General features: G+C 44.4%; 1 protein-coding gene across 2 annotated transcripts in view; it reads left to right on the forward strand.

The window, feature by feature from the left end:
- SBNO2 (strawberry notch homolog 2) overlaps positions 1-16,002 on the forward strand; it is a 196,834-nt gene that overhangs the window by 97,259 nt on the left and 83,573 nt on the right. For both annotated transcript variants that reach the window (XM_029613396.1, XM_029613397.1), the window contains one exon: positions 7,212-7,379. In XM_029613396.1, the coding sequence (XP_029469256.1) occupies positions 7,212-7,379 (168 nt within the window). The remainder of the gene's footprint in view (positions 1-7,211; positions 7,380-16,002) is intronic.

Genomic DNA, 16,002 nt, shown 5'->3' on the forward strand with positions numbered 1-16,002 from the left:
TGTGTTCTAATAGGTAAAGCACTGACTAGTTAGTCTGTGAGCTATCGCGCTCTGCCACTGAGTCATGGTGACCTTGGGTGAGTCACTTTATCTCCCTCTGTCACCCCTGGGTGAAAGTAATGATGATCTGGCCCTCATCATTTCTCAGAGTCCTTTCTAGCCCTGCTGCTTTTTTCACTGTGCTGGCACACGCTTTGAATGAAAAGCACCATATAATTGCAGATTTATTATATATGAGGCAGGTGACGTGGGAAGAAACCTGATCCGTAGTTCTGCTATTTCCTCCCATGTTGACGTGTCTCCTGCAGCACATTCTTCAGACTTTACACCGGGATGAGCATTCTCCTCCCCTCCTTCATGGCACTCCAAGCCTACATGGGAGGTCACAGCTGTCTCCTCCTCCTGTTCTTTACTTCCTGCATCTGGCCTGACCTGCAGCCGCCTCGCTGCTGTCTATAAATCTCTAACCACAAAGGTGGTGACACCCCTGCAGTCCCATAGTATCCTACCTAGTGCATTCTTATGTGGGAGTCGGAGAGAGCTACAGTCTGCAAAGAAATAATATTATTTCAGTTCAGGATCATGATAAACTTTGAACAAGGTTATCTCTGGGACCCCAATTTCCTGGCGTGTGAAGGTCAAGGCTGTCGTGCTGTTCAGGGTTTTGCTATTAGGAAGAACTTACATTAGATCGCAGCAATTTTCAGCAGTCCATTTATGCACTGTAGAAACTTTGGACTGTTGAAAATGGCTACATATGGAGTGATATAGCAGCAATAAAAGCTAATAATTAGAAACTGCAGTATATTTGCTACTTTTACATGCACAGCTCCTTTGAAAATTCACTCATATATTTAGATCAACAGTGGATGTTCTTGCTACATGAAAATCAGGACAAACAGCAATGATCGGTAAAATCAGGGATTCTTTATTGGTGTTAGCCCGACTCTGGCCGAGTTTCGCTCTCTCAGGAGCTGCCTCAGGGGCTACTACAAGAACAATATTAAGAATTAAACATGACAGACATATATATATACACAAACAAATGAACATAGATATATGTCAATACATATAAAATGTCATCTACTTAAAAATGAAACAAAAATAAAATGAAGAACATATATAGATATCAACAGTAATCCAAAAGTAACTTGTTTTTTATATATATTACACATTATGCGCACACAATGTTTTTTGACATATTCTTTTGGATTACTGTTGATATCTATATATGTTCTTCATTTTATTTTTGTTTCATTTTTAAGTAGATGACATTTTATATGTATTGACATATATCTATGTTCATTTGTTTGTGTATATATATATGTCTGTCATGTTTAATTCTTAATATTGTTCTTGTAGTAGCCCCTGAGGCAGCTCCTGAGAGAGCGAAACTCGGCCAGAGTCGGGCTAACACCAATAAAGAATCCCTGATTTTACCAATCATTGCTGTTTGTCCTGCTTTCCAGCATTATTGATCGGCTTCCAATTTGCTTCTTGGGTCCTACATGAAAATCATTAAATAATAATAATTCTAACATTTAACAGACACAATTAAAACTACTAAGGATTTAAAAAAAAAAAAAAAAATCAATGCTGTCCATAACTGGGAACTTTTGCTTTCCAGATGCCCTGAGAATGCCGCAGATCAGCAAGTGGCGGGGGTGGCCGTTGAACACACAAAGTTTCTTCTCTTGCTCAATCACACACGTGTTCTGTCTCTCATAAACATGCTCACACACACACACATACTCTCTCACACACATACACTCTCTCTCACACACCCACACTCTCTCTCACACACACACACTCGCTTATTCACTTTATTCACCTCTGGAAGCAGAAGCCACAGCTGCAGCTTCCTCTTCCTTTGGGCCAGGGCTGTTCATTCTCCTACTCCACCTCATTTCTTTGGCCCTGTCACTGTTGAAGCTCCTGCTGTGGTTCGTTTCAAAATCCCCATGGGCGCCGCCACTGCTGGAGCTTTTGCTCCTTCATTTTTCTGCGGGCCTGGCACTGCTTGGCTGCCACCGCCTCCTAGTTTCTTAGGCCACAGTGGCCTCTCTTTTCTGCCAACACGGCCCCACGTGATATCACTTCCTCTTCAGGCCTACACCGCAGGAAGGAAATGCCAAAGTTGTGCAGTTCCCAGGACAGTGACGCTCTAGGCAGCTGCCTAGTGCTTCCACTGGTCTTGGGATATACCATGCTGGGTCAGACCAAGGTCAATCAAGCCCAGCATCTTGCCTCCAACAGAGGCCAATCTGGGTCACAAGACTCAGTAAATCTGTTTCTTGTTCATCACTCCCAGGAAAAAGCCAATGGCTTTCCCAAGTCTACTGGGCTAATGATTGTTTATGGACTATTCCTCCAAGCGCATATCCTGAGTTCTTTTAAATGCCACTATGCTCGTTGCCTTGACCGTGTCTTCTGGCAACAGATTCCATAGTTCGATTGTGTACCAAATAAAAAAAAAAAATACTTTCTACAAATTTGTTTTAAATCTGCTGGTTGTTTTTCATGGAGTGTCCTCTTGTTTTTGGTATTTGAAAGGTGTATAATCTACTCCTATCTGCCTGTTACACTCCACTCATGATTCTATAAACTTCTTATATCCCTTCTGTCAACTCTTTCCAAGGAGAAGAGTCCCAACCTTTTAACCTTTCTTCAACAAGGAGCCATTCAATCCCCTTTATCATATTTTTTATTGCTCTTCTCTACACCTTTTCTAGTTCCTCTATATTTATTTTGAGATGGGGTAATCAGAACTGCACATAATACTTCAAATGCAGTTACACCATGGATCAATTCAGATCAAGTCATAATATTTTCTCTTTTATTTTTCATCCCTCTCCAAATAATTCCTAATGTTCTATTTGCTTTTTTGACCTCCACCAATCACTGAGCTGAGGATTCCAGCATATTGTTCCCAGGGACTCTGAGGTCCTTTTCCTGGCTAGTGACTCCTAATATGGAACCCAGCATTGTATATCGGTATTTGGGATTATTTTTTTCCCTGTGAGTATCATTTTGCAGTTATCTACATTTAATGCCCAGCCTCAGAAGGTCCTTCTGCAGCCCCTCACAATCTGCTGCAGTTTTAAAAACTTTGAATAATTTTGTGTAATCTGCAAATTTGATCCCCTCTCTCTTTGTTCCCTTTTCTAGATCATTAATGAATACATTTAAATAGCATAGGTCCCAGTAGCAATCCCTGTGGTACTCCATTAATGGCCCTGCTCCAGTTGGGAAAACTGACCTTGTAGTCCCGCTCTGTTTTCTGACTTTTAATCAGATAATCCAGAATAGCTTAATTTTGGTAGGCAGGCCATGTTATAAGGATGGGAGGACACAGAATTCCCAAACATGTGGTCTATGTCAACTGAAAAGTGGAAACAGATCACAGGGAAGACCACGCCTCAGATTCAAGGACACTCTGAAGTACAACCTTAAAATCTATAAGGAAGACCTCAACAGTTGGGAGGACACGACCTTAGGCAGAGTCAGATGGTGAAAGCTCAGTCACTTGGCTGACCATAGGTTGGAAACCAAATGAACACAAGCACAAAAGGAGACAGGCTAATTCCACAAGTTCATCATCTGCAGGTTTCACCTGCGTCACCTGCAGTCTCATTTACGGATTAAGGATCCGTTTTACATCAGCGGACATATAAAGAAATTTAGTCTATGGGAGTTGCTGAAAACTCATTTTGTGGTCATCTATGGGAGGCTCCACCAATCCACAATAGGGCACTGCCTCATATCCCATGACTTTTTAAAATTTTTCTGAGGAGTCTTTCATGCAGGACTTTGTCAAATTGATTCTGAAAATCCAAATACATTACATTAACTAGGTCACGTTTATCCATATGTTTACACCTTCAAATAAATGTAATACATTTGTAAGGCAAGACTTCCCTTTGCTAAAACCGTGTTTACTCTTTCTTATTAAGCCACGTATATCTAATTTTGATTTTAGCCTCTGTCATTTTGTCTATCCCAGACATCAGGCTCAGAGATCTGTTTACTGGATCAGTTCTGGAGAACTTTTTAAAAATCAGCATTATATTGGCTACCCTCCAGTCTTTGCATATCATGGCTGTTTTACAGATTACTAGTAACAGGTTTGCAGTTTTATGTTCGAGTTCTTTTAGGACTCTGGGTGTGTGTTTTTATTGTTTCATTTATCATTTCGATCTATTACATTTTCCAGTAATTTGCTTAAGTTCCTCTGACTCATCCCCTTCAAGGATTTTAGATGGTGGTATCTCCCCAACATCTTCCTCGGTAAAGATCAAGGCAAAAAATGTATTTCGTTTTTCTGCTATTTCCTTGTCTTTCCTGAGCACCCGTTTTACCCCTTTGTCATCTAACAGACCAACTGACTGCCTCACAGGCTTTTTGCTTTGAATGTACTTGAAAAAGTTTTTATTAGTAGTTTTTTCCTCTGTAGCAAGCTTTTTCAAATTGTCTGTTGGCCTGTCTTACTACTACTACTACTACTACTACTACTACTACTACTACTACTACTCCACCACCACCACATCCACATTGCCAGTACTTATGCTACTTTACGTTATATTAATGATTCCCTTTTTTGGCTTTAATTGCCTGTTTCACCTCACCATTAAACCATGCTGGCAGTTTTTTGGTCTTCCTTCGACCCTTTTTAAGCTTGGAATACATTTTATCTGGGCTTCCAAGACTTGTGTTTTTAGATAGCATCCAGGCATCATGCAGACCTTTAACTTTGCAACCATTCCTTTGTTCTAATTTCCTTGTATTATCGTAGTCTCCTTTTTCAAAGGGAAATGCCATTGCAGTAGTTTTACTTAGATCACTTTAAGATAAATAAGTTTTCCATGTAATTTGGAGGAATGCAGCTAGAACCGAAGCTTCCATTTGTTCCTTTTTTTTTTTTTTTTTTTTTTAAATCCAAGAAAGAGGGAAAAAGTGGGAGTAGTGATGGTGAGACTTGTGAGTAGGTTTCGACTGTATTGTTGAATAGAGCTTGGTCCATTGTCACGGTCTCCTGTTTTTCCTCTCTTCTTTCTGGACTCTGGAGTTCATTGTCCTCCTACTGTTGGCTTGGAGCACCTGTCGTTCCTGAGCAGCCTCAGATTCCCTTGAAGCATCTCAGATCTGTTGCTGGTGCAGTTGTTGAAATTCCCTCAAACCTGAAATCTAAAAACATACTGGATTCCTAGAGTGAGTTTGTAGGAGCTGCGAGTGAGCTGCTCTGTGCTGTATAAGATGCCCTCTCACATTGGTTGGCTCTAGCCATTGGGAAAGGGACATTTTACTTGGCTATAAATTTTTAAGTACATGATTAGGGTATGTTATAGTCTTAATCTCTCAGATTTACAGCTAGTTCTCTGCTTAATATGTGCATTGTCAGAGAAGGTCAGTTCTGTCTCTTGGATACTTTAAATTGAAGCAATTATGACACCTCAGCCCATTCTTGGGGAAAAAAAATCGATTTTTTCGCATGATAGTGCAGGCCTTTATATTGACAACGATAGGTTATCCTAACTCCTTATATGCAGGTCTCCCTAAAAAACTCACATTCTTGTCATGCAAACTTTGCAGAATTCTGCGGTGAGATTAATTAACAAATGCATCGCACCATGAGTACATCCACCCCTGCTCTGCAAAGTCAGTGCATAAAATTTAAAATAGTAATGCTATTTTTTTAAGGCACAGCAAGAAAATGCACCTGAATACTTGGGCCAAGGTTATAAAAAAAAAATGATGTTCCTATTCAATCTTTACGATCATTGTCCCAAAACTTAAGTGTTCCAAGTAATAAGGAGACTCGTAATCATGCCCTTTTCATCAGTGGCCCCATGTGTTGGAGTTCATTGCCAGATGATTTAAAGCTGATAACTGATGTGAACTTGTTTTGAAAAAAACTAAAAGTGCTGCTGTTTGTAGAAGCTTTTGATGCTAGTGAGGAATGACATTTTCTTCCTCATGACTTTTTAGGGTAATAGTTATGTAAACTGTTAATACAAAAGTAGGAGACACTGTAGTAGCTTAGCAATAGTGGGGACTGATATTATTAGGATTTTAGCATGTTTTATTATGTTATTTTATAGTGATATAAATTTTTATTATCTTTTATTAACCTGCAATTCACTTAGCATGAACTCGTTATAAGTGGAATATAAATGTTTTAAATAAATAAAAATAAAAAGAACCTCCTTCTAGAGTTCACAGAATGCGAAATATACAGGCAAGCGTGATGGCAGCCAAACAGGTGGGATTAGTTCTGTATCATTCTGCCACATTTTTTGGGTCTCCAATTCATCATTTGGTACTTGAGGAAACTTTTCTCTACCAAACATTGTACAGATTCCACGCTTGGGACTGACACTTCTATTTGTAACGTCACTCTTTTTCACTCAACACATAATTAAGCTCTGGAATTAATTGCCAGAGGATGAGGCTACAGCAGTTGGTGTAGCTGGGTTTAAAAACGGTTTGGATAAGTTCCTAGAGGAAATATCCATAAACTGCTATTAATCAATAAGGATTACTGGCTTGGGATGTATTCATTTAATGTTTGGGTACTTGCCAGGTACTTATGGCCTGGATTGGCCACTGTTGGACACAGGACGCTGGGCTTGATGGACCCTCTGTCTGACCCAGTATGGTGACTTTTTGTGTTCTTGTGCTTTTCTCCATTACTGTAATATCTGGTTTTCTTGCATCAAGTCTTTAATCAGTTGGAATAGTAATGTCCTAGATGATCACAGCTTCTTCATTCTCTACAATTCTGTCAGGGTCATGATCCCAGTGCTGCTTTTCTGTGTACAGCAATGTTATAGGGTTTACACAGTTGCCAGTGGATGAGCTGTACCAGCTTATTGTGCCTTTCTGTAACACAGGCCTTCTGACATCTCGCACGTCACACCCAGCGACGAGATGTCACCGTTTCCGGTTCTGTTTTACAGAATCTGCATTTGTCTGTTTTTCCAGTCTTTTGTTGTGAGCCATCTTGTCCATAGTCCATGGACTTGTGCTGTAATTATCAGTCTCTCTTTATTAGGTGGATGTTCACCTTTCTTTAGCCATTCTTGAGTCAGGTTTTGCTTCACAGGCGGTTGCAGCAGCTCTCTGCTGTGAAAGAGGAGGCTTCCCTGGGCAGATGTGGCTTGGTCACAAGGGGTGGAACTGGACGTCCGTGACGAACTGTTCTTCTTTTTCAGGACTCCTCATACTTGGATGAGCTCTCCAACCACTCCATCCTCTCATCTCCTGCAGATTCTTTGTCAGATATAGCTGATGCCCAGGAATTTCTGCAAGCTGACGGACTGAACCAGGTGCCAACCATATGGGACATCAGCACACACCAGCAGCCTCCGAACCAAAATGAGGTGAGTGAAGGCGCGAACAGAGAGACTTTCAGCCCTGGCGACTGCACATCTGGCTTGGCAGGACCCAGCAGTGCATGGAACTGATTGATTGTGTCTCTGTGAGAAGGAAGGATACACTGGCAATTTTGGGTACTGGCCCAGCAAAGCAGAACATCCCCCCCCAAGCAAAGTTTCTGCAGGTGGGCAGTACACCTGAATAATGTCTGTAGGATGCAGATCCAGTCAAGTGCGAGGCACTGCCAGAGAGAAAGGCTTTACAAATTTTTTATTATGATTTTGAACCACAATAAGGGAGCTAACAATTCATGCTAAAAAAAAAAAAATTTAATGATCGTGGCAGCGGTCCCATAATAAAAAGAACAAAATTATTATTGACTGGGTGTAGTGCTGTCTCACTTCAGTGGAAGGATAGCTCTCCTCCTTTTTTCAATGATGGGATCAGTCAGGTGTGGAGCTTGCAGGAAATGGATTTTTCTTAGGAAAATGAAAGAGGAGCACAAAAAGAACTATCTGGGCTGTGTTCTAAAATTATCGTAAAGTATTAACAATAATATTCAAACAGCTTAAATAGTGACAATAACGGGATTACTAGAAGTGAGACTCCAAAACACAGCTGAGATCTCAAAACAAAGATCTCTTAAAAACAAATCCCTACAATAAGAGACTCATTTGACTCAAAGAAGAGACAGGCTGTTATCTGTGGCTGGCCCAAAACTCAGGAACTCCGAGCCAGAAGAACTAAGAATTTCAAGCGTGACCTGAATAATGCCCGTAACTTTAACATAGCCTTATCATTCAGACAGCACAATTGATAAACAAGATGCTCTGGAAAATATCCCTCTGGAATTGTTTTTATGTTATTATTAATCCTTTATTTTATGCACGAGTTTACCTTGTATGCTGTTTTTATCTATGAATGTTTTTGTGTAAACCCTTACCATCTTGTGAAGTCCGCGTGGAATGACGGTATATAAAACATTTAAATAAATAAATCTTAAAAGAAGGTTTGCAGAGAGGATATGGGGGAGGCAGGGACCCAAACATAAGGTTAGAAAAGTTGCTGAAAACTATTTCATGTATTATTTGATGAACTGGCTTTAGATTGATGATGGGATATAATCGACACTTTCTATACATGTTGTGAACATTTTCAGGTCACTATTCAATAAGCATGTAGCCGGATAATTAAAAAAAAAAAAACACAAACATAACCGATTATGTTTGAATATGGCTGGTTAGATTGTTTAGTTATCTGGCCGTGTATGGCCGGATAACTTCCTACTTAACTGGATATCTTCAAAGATAGAGCCACTTTGGTGCTATTTAGCCAGATATAGCTTATCTGGCTAAATAGCACCAAATACAGGAATATTCAGCAGCATAGCCATGCTGTTGAATATCCCCATGTAAGTTAGCTGGATAAGATTTATCCAGTTAACTTTTAGCTGTTTTCTTCTGAATATCGAGCCCAGAATGTCTTTAATAATTGTGTAAAAATCAAATAAAAAAAATACACACACTTTTTTTTGTCAAATTCACATGTACCCATACAACTTGACGCCGATATTCAGCACCACTTTGCCAGATAAGCTTCAGCTAAGTGGAGCTGTTTGAATGTTTGGTCCCATTCAGCGGCCATCGCTTAGCCGATAAGTACCGATATTCAGTCTTATAAGTTAGCCGGATAAGTTAAACCTGCTATTGAGCAGGGTTTTAGATAGCTGGGTATATTCAGTGGCGCAACTGCACCGATGAATATCCCAGCTTTAGTTAGCCGGACATGTTTATCCAGCTAACTTTTTTAGCTGAATATTTATCCCATTCTTTCTACATACTGGAATGATACATCCTTATCCAGGCACATTCTCAAGTATGATGTGTTCACACATACTCTCATATAAGCTGTTCACTGGATATTGACATTCAGTATTGATTTCTGACTGTTTCTCCGAGAACAAGCAGGATGGTAATCCTCACACATGGGTGACATCATCGGATGGAGCCTGGCACGGAAAACTTATGTCAGACTTTCTAGAACTTTGACTGGACATACTGAGCATGCCCTAATCCATGGGTCCATGTGGGATCCCTCTTCAGTCTCTTTTTTTCTACATAGCTGTCATCTCGTGGTTCTCTGAATTTGTGCTCTTTTTTTTTAAGAAAAGTGAAGGAAATTTTTTTCCTTTTTCGCGTCCGGGTCCCTCTCTGGTTCCTTCCAGCTTCTTAGTCAGGTTTTTTGTCTGTTCAGTAAGTTTATTTTCGTTTTGTTCCCTGTGGCAGTGGTATTGATTGTACCGCCATTGCCGGTTTCACCCCTTCAGTTCATTTCAACCATGCTTCACTGGGTTTCCACTGATGCCCTCAGTGCCTGAGAACTATGTCCATCCCGGATCCGCATGATGTGTCCATCTTCTGCCTGGAGGCATCACACGACGTTGGGGGGGGGGGGGGGGGGGGGGTTGTCGCCTCTGCAACCAAATGACCTTGAAGGGAAATTGCGCTCGCCTTGACAAGATCAAGAAGCTCTTTGGGGTGAGAGAGTCCGAGCCATCGACATCTGCATTTGTGGCATCAATGCCGAAGGAGCATGGAGCCGCACCAATGGACACCGAGCCATCGACATTGGCAGGGCCGTGTGTTCCATCGATGCCGTCGTTAGATAGGGGCACCAGAGACTGGCCACAGTCCGTCTCCTCCAGGTCGAAGACATCAGATTTGTCATCTTCGACCTCAGCACCGGGGAAAGATTGGACTGAGCACAAAGGGAAGCCAAGGAAGCATCGGAACCAATCACCATCGATGCACGGTGCCAGGCTCTGGCTGGCACAGGCACTTGCTGTAATGCTCTGAAGGAGTGCCTATCCTCCATTGATGCTGGGGGTCTGCGACAGTCTCCACAGGTTTTGGTCTCAGTCGTCAATCCACCTCGGATCCGAGGAAGATCTGGCCAACCTTCTTGCCTCCCAGGTCATATTGGCATTGGTAACTTTCGAGGAGGAGTTGGAGCACAGAGTTCAGCTGGCAGTTGATCGGGTGCTGCAGGGCCCCAAGCCAGCGGCTCTGATGGCACCAGTGCCCATGCTGTCTCTATTGGAACTGCTGCTGGAGCGTCTCAATGTGCTTATTGGTGCAATACCAACCTAGCAGGAGCTGGTTCCTGGGGAACCATCAATGCTCGGTGGGACACTGATGCTTTCCCCGACTGATGCGGTGCTTGTCACCGGTTTCTCAGAGGAGGAAGCTCCATCGAGGCTGGTGGGGACACTGTGGCCTATCGCCCCCAATCCAGCTTTACCGGGGCCAGCACCGGTGCTACTGGTGCCTATGCCACTGGACGAAGGCTAAGCACCTAGGGCCCCCTCCCCTGCAGATGTCAGTGAGGAGACCCCATATGACCCCTGGGGAATGACACTACGGAATCTTCCTCTGAGGACTCGGAGGTTGTCCCCTCAGAGCTGTCTCCTCCAGAGGACCAAAGGAGGTCTCCGCCTGAGGAACTGACCTTCGCAGGTTTTGTGAGGATGATGGTGGAAGCCATGCTATTTCAGTTATGATGAAGGAGGATGCCAGACACAAGATACTGGAAATCCTGCAATATGTGGAGGCTCCTAAGGAGATTGTGATGGTCTCTGTACATGAGATCTTTAAGGAGTTGCTGTTGAGGATTTGGGAACACCCCCTCCACAGTTCTTCACAGGAAGGCTGATGGGGTTTACCTCATCCAACAGACTACCGGATTCGAAAAGCGTCAGCTGGCACACCAATCTGTAGTGATTCAATCTGCTCTCAAGAAAGCCAAGCACCATGCTTTGGCACCACCTGGGGAGAGACCACAGGGTGCTTGATGCTCTTGGGAGAAAAGTCTTTTAGAGGGCAAATGCTTATAGCCTGCATTGCCTCCTACCAGCTCTACACGAGTCAATACTCTCCCACCCTCTGGAAGCAGGTGCAGGAGGCAGCCAACCAGCTGCCTCAACAGCATCAAGACGCTTTTCTGTCACTGGTGTGTCAGGGCCTGGAGTGTGGGAAAACACGAGGTGCATTCCACCTACGATGTTTCCAAGAGTCTCTGCAACGGGAATTAGTGCCAGCAGAATGGCATGGTTGCAGGCCTCAGATCTCTGACCAGAGATACAGGAAAGACTCGCTGACCTGCTGTGTACAGGAGAGAATCTCTTTGGAGATGAGGTGAGGGATGCAGTGGCCCAGTTGCGGGATCACCATGAGACCCTCCAACATCTCTCTGCCAGCCCTTCGGACCTGCCCTCCTCAGCCAGGAGGTCTGCAAGGCAGTGACAGAGGAGGACTTTCTATCGCCAGAGGAAGTACTGTCCTCTGGCCCTTTGCTCCCATTCACAGAGGGGGGGGGGCTTTTGCAGCCGTCCCAGGCAGCAGCGAGCTCCCAAGCCCCAACTGGTGCCCCAGCCAAATCCCATGACAGGGTTTTAACTGGATCATGGAGAGCATATGCCAGCCACTCGTACCCGAGATTCTGGGCCGGGGGCAGGCTGCGGTTCTCTGTAGATCAGTGGCCCAGTGTAACGTCGGGCAGTGGGTTCTGTACATCATCCGTCAAGGGTACCAATTGAATCTGTTGGGTGTCCCACCAAATTCTCCTCTGTGCCATTTTGGGGAAGTACTATCCTCCGCCCCCTCACTCCTGTCAATACCAGTAGGTCTCTTGCAGCCGCCCTAAGCAGCAGACAGCCCCCAAGCCCCCAGCTGGCTCCTCGTCAACTCCAGGGATGGGATTTTGACTGGGTTGTAGGGGGCCATACGCCAGTTGCCCATACCTAGGATGATGGACTCTCCGGTGGGGGGAAGGCTATGGTTCTTTGTGAACCTCGGACCAATGGATTCTGTCCATCATCCGTCAGGGGTACCAATTGAATCTTTTGGGTGTCTTGCCAAATTGCCTTCCGTGCCCATTTTGGGGGCCAGTAATGCATCAGGAGGAACTACTAGTGGAGCTCTCCTCCCCCCTCTTAATGTCCAGAGCGGTCAAGCCTGTTTCGCCAAGCCAATGGGGGTGGGGATTTTATCCCTAGAACTTCCTGATTCCACAGAGAACAGGGGGACTCCATACCATCCTAGACCTAAGGGCCTTAGAACACGTTTTTGAAAAGAGAAACGGTCAAGATGGTTTCCCAGGTGCCCTGATTCCCCTCCTGCAAAAAGGGGACTAGCTATGCTCCCTCGATCTAAAGGACACGTACACCTACATTAAGATCTTTCCAGATCACAGAAAGTATCTCCAATTTGTGGTGGGAAAACTGCACTTCCAGTACAAAGTGTTGCCATTCGGGCTAGCTTCATCCCCATATGTCTTCACAAAATGTCTTGTCGTGGTGGCAGTGCACCTCCGCAGGCTGGGAGTGCAAGATTTCCCCTATCTGGACGATTGGCTGATCAAGAGCACCTCTCAGGCAGGGGCAGAGCGACTCCTGTGCTTGACCATCCGGGTGCTGGAGTCACTAGGGTTCGTAATCAATTACCCAAAGTCCCTTCTCAGCCCATCACCTCAGTTGGACTTCATTGGAGCCCTGCTAGACATGGCTCAGGTGAAAGCCTTCCTGCCATGCACCAGGGCTCTTATGCTGGCATATATTGCGGGGGCTATTCAACAGAGCTAGCAGGTATCAGCATGGCACCTATTGAAGTTGTTGGGCCACATGGCCGCAATAGTCCATGTTATTCCCCTGGCACGGATCCACATGCGCAGAGCCCAATGGACTTTGAAGTTGCACTGGCCCCAGGCCACTCAGGGCCTCCAGGTTCACATCCGAATCACTCCACTGCTCCAGGACTCTTTCCTGGTGGTGGGTTCTCTCAAATTTGGAACAGGGAGTCACCTTCCAAACTCCGCCTACCCAAATTGTCCTTACCATGGATGCTTCCAGCCTGGAGTGGGGTGCCCATGTAGACAGGCTCTGCACCTAGGGTCTATGGTCCGCTCAGGCAGCACAGTGTCAGATCAACTTCCTGGAGCTCCGGGTGATCAGGTACGCTCTATGGGCTTTCAGAGATTGGTTATCCAACATACATGTCCTGATCCAGACAGACAACCAAGTGGCAATGTGGTATGTCAACAAGCAGGGAGGCACACTACTGTTCCTCCTTTGTCAGGAAGCGGTTCAGATCTGGTCCTGAGCTCTGACCCAGGGGATAGTGCTCCAGGCCATGTATCTGGCCAGTATGGAGAACATGGTAGCGGACAGACTAAGTCATTCTTTCAGGCCCCACACTTGTTCTGGACCAGGGGTTAGTGAATCGGATCTTCTGTCTCTGGGGAAGTCCGGACATGGATTTGTTCGCGTCACCCTGCAACAAGAAGATGACTCAGTTTTGCTCCCTATACAGGAGAGAGAGCAAAGCAGCCTCCGATGCCTTTGATTGCCATTGGGGCAAGAGCCTTCTGTACGTGTATCCTCCGATTCTGCTAGTGACAAAGACTCTTCTGAAACTGTGACAGGACTGAGGGACTATGATCCTCATAGCCCCAAATTGGCTGAGACAGGTCTGGCTCCCGCTCCTTTGGCAGTTGTCCTTCTGGAACCAATCAGTCTGGGTACTTCCCCAGATCTTATTTCACAGGCTTTGACATCCCAACCTCCAGGCCCTGTCACTCACAGCCTGGATGTTGGGAGGTTAATCCTGCAGCCATTTGATCTTTCAGAGGATGTATCTCGAATCCTGGTAGCTTCTTGAAAGCCTTCCACTAGAAAGTGCTACGGACTGAAATGGAGGAGGTTTTCCCTGTGGTGTGAAAAGAAGGCCCTAGATCCTTTCTCCTGCCCCACACAAAAACTGCTTGAATACTTTCTGCACCTCTCGGAAGCTGGCCTAAAAACCAATTCCTTTAGAGTTCATGTAAGTGCAATTGGAGTACCACCATGGTGTAGATGGTACGCCCATCTCTGAACAGCCCATAGTTGTATGGTTTATGTGGGGCCTGCTTCAATTGAAGCCTCCCCTAAGGCCACCCGCTGTGTCTTGGGACCTCAACATGGTGCTAGCTCAGCTGATGGGAGCTCCTTTTGAACCTCTGTGACCTGAAGTACCTGACCTGGAAGGCCATGTTTTTGGTGGCGGTCACTTCAGTGTGCAGAGGTCAGCAAGCTCCAGTCCTTAGTGACTTATCCAACTTGTACTAAGTTTTAATATGACAGGGTGATCCTGCGTACACACCCTAAGTTCCTGTCTAAGGTGGTGACAGATTTCCATCTTAATCAGTCAATTGTCCTGCCAACATTCTTTCCCAGACCCCATTCCACCAAGGTGAACGAGCACTGCACAATTTGGATTGTAAGAGAGCCTTAACCTTTTATCTGGAGTGGACAGAAGCCCATAGACAGTCCACCCAACTTTTCATTTCTTTTGACAGGAATAGACTGGGAGTTACCATTGCCAAACAGACACTATCCAATTGGCTAGCAGATTGTATCTCCTTCTGTTATGCCCAGGCAGGACTGCATCTTGGGGGTCATGTCAAGGCTTATTCTGTCAGAGCCATGGCAACGTTGTTGGCGCACTTGCAAGCAGTTCCTGTGGAGGAGATCTGCAAGGCTGCGATGTGGAGTTCTCGCCACACATTCACATCTCACTACTGTCTGGACAGAGATGGCCAACGTGACAGTAGGTTCGGCCAGTCTGTCCTCCGGAATCTCTTTGAGGTGTAGAACCCAACTCTACCTAGGGCCCATTGTTTGGGTTCAGTCTGTCTCCCCCTCTGTTACCAACAGCACTGTGGTTGTTGTGCCTGTTGGCACCTGGTTGGTCCCCTTTTGGTTTGGGGAGCAGCCTGAAGATAGGGATTCACATGTGAGGATTACCATCCTGCTGTCTTAGGAGAACACCTGTTACAGGTAAGCAACTCTGATTTCTTTCAGCTTCACGTAAAATGGTAAAAGACAGAAGCAGAATTTGATTATGATTTTTTATTACAGAATTGGAAACAGGAATTGTATATAGAAGCCACTAACAAGAAATTAACTCAGTGTTTCGCTGTCATTAACTCCACAGCCAGCAATATGCTACTGAGAGAAACCCAGTATAAATTTCTAACAAGATTTTGTATTTCACAAAAGTGCTCATTTTTAATCAACTTTGCCTCATCTGATCTATGTATTAAATGTATGTCAAAGGTTGGAATCTTGGGTTATACCTCTTGGTCTTGTGCAGTAAATCGGAGATTTGGAGGTACTGCTGATGTGCTTTTGTTCACTGATTTGTCTTCTTGCTGGGCATAACAATATAAATCTATGGTTGAAAAGGAACTTCCTTCTACCTAAAAAAAAAAAAAAAAATAGTAATTCTATGTTCTTGGCGAGAGCCTGGTTCGCCTAGTTGTATGCGCTGGAGAAATGCGTTACATAGTCTTGCAGTTACGGAAAAATTAAGCGTCACTTGTAAGCTGTTTAACAATCGGAGTTTATACCTGGACTCTCTACCTCACAGGACTAGGAGTTTGATTCTAAATGATTTTTAACTAACTGTCATTTGTTCGCCGTATTGCTCGTTGGCTGTGTTTAATCCTAATTGTTACATGAAGATGTTTTGCATATTTGCTCATGCTGAAATGAGTAATGGAGGGAGAGGGTGAAAATTACCTCTGAAAATAACT

The sequence above is a fragment of the Rhinatrema bivittatum genome, chromosome 8 (genome assembly GCF_901001135.1).
Source record: "Rhinatrema bivittatum chromosome 8, aRhiBiv1.1, whole genome shotgun sequence".
Lineage (NCBI taxonomy): Eukaryota > Metazoa > Chordata > Amphibia > Gymnophiona > Rhinatrematidae > Rhinatrema > Rhinatrema bivittatum.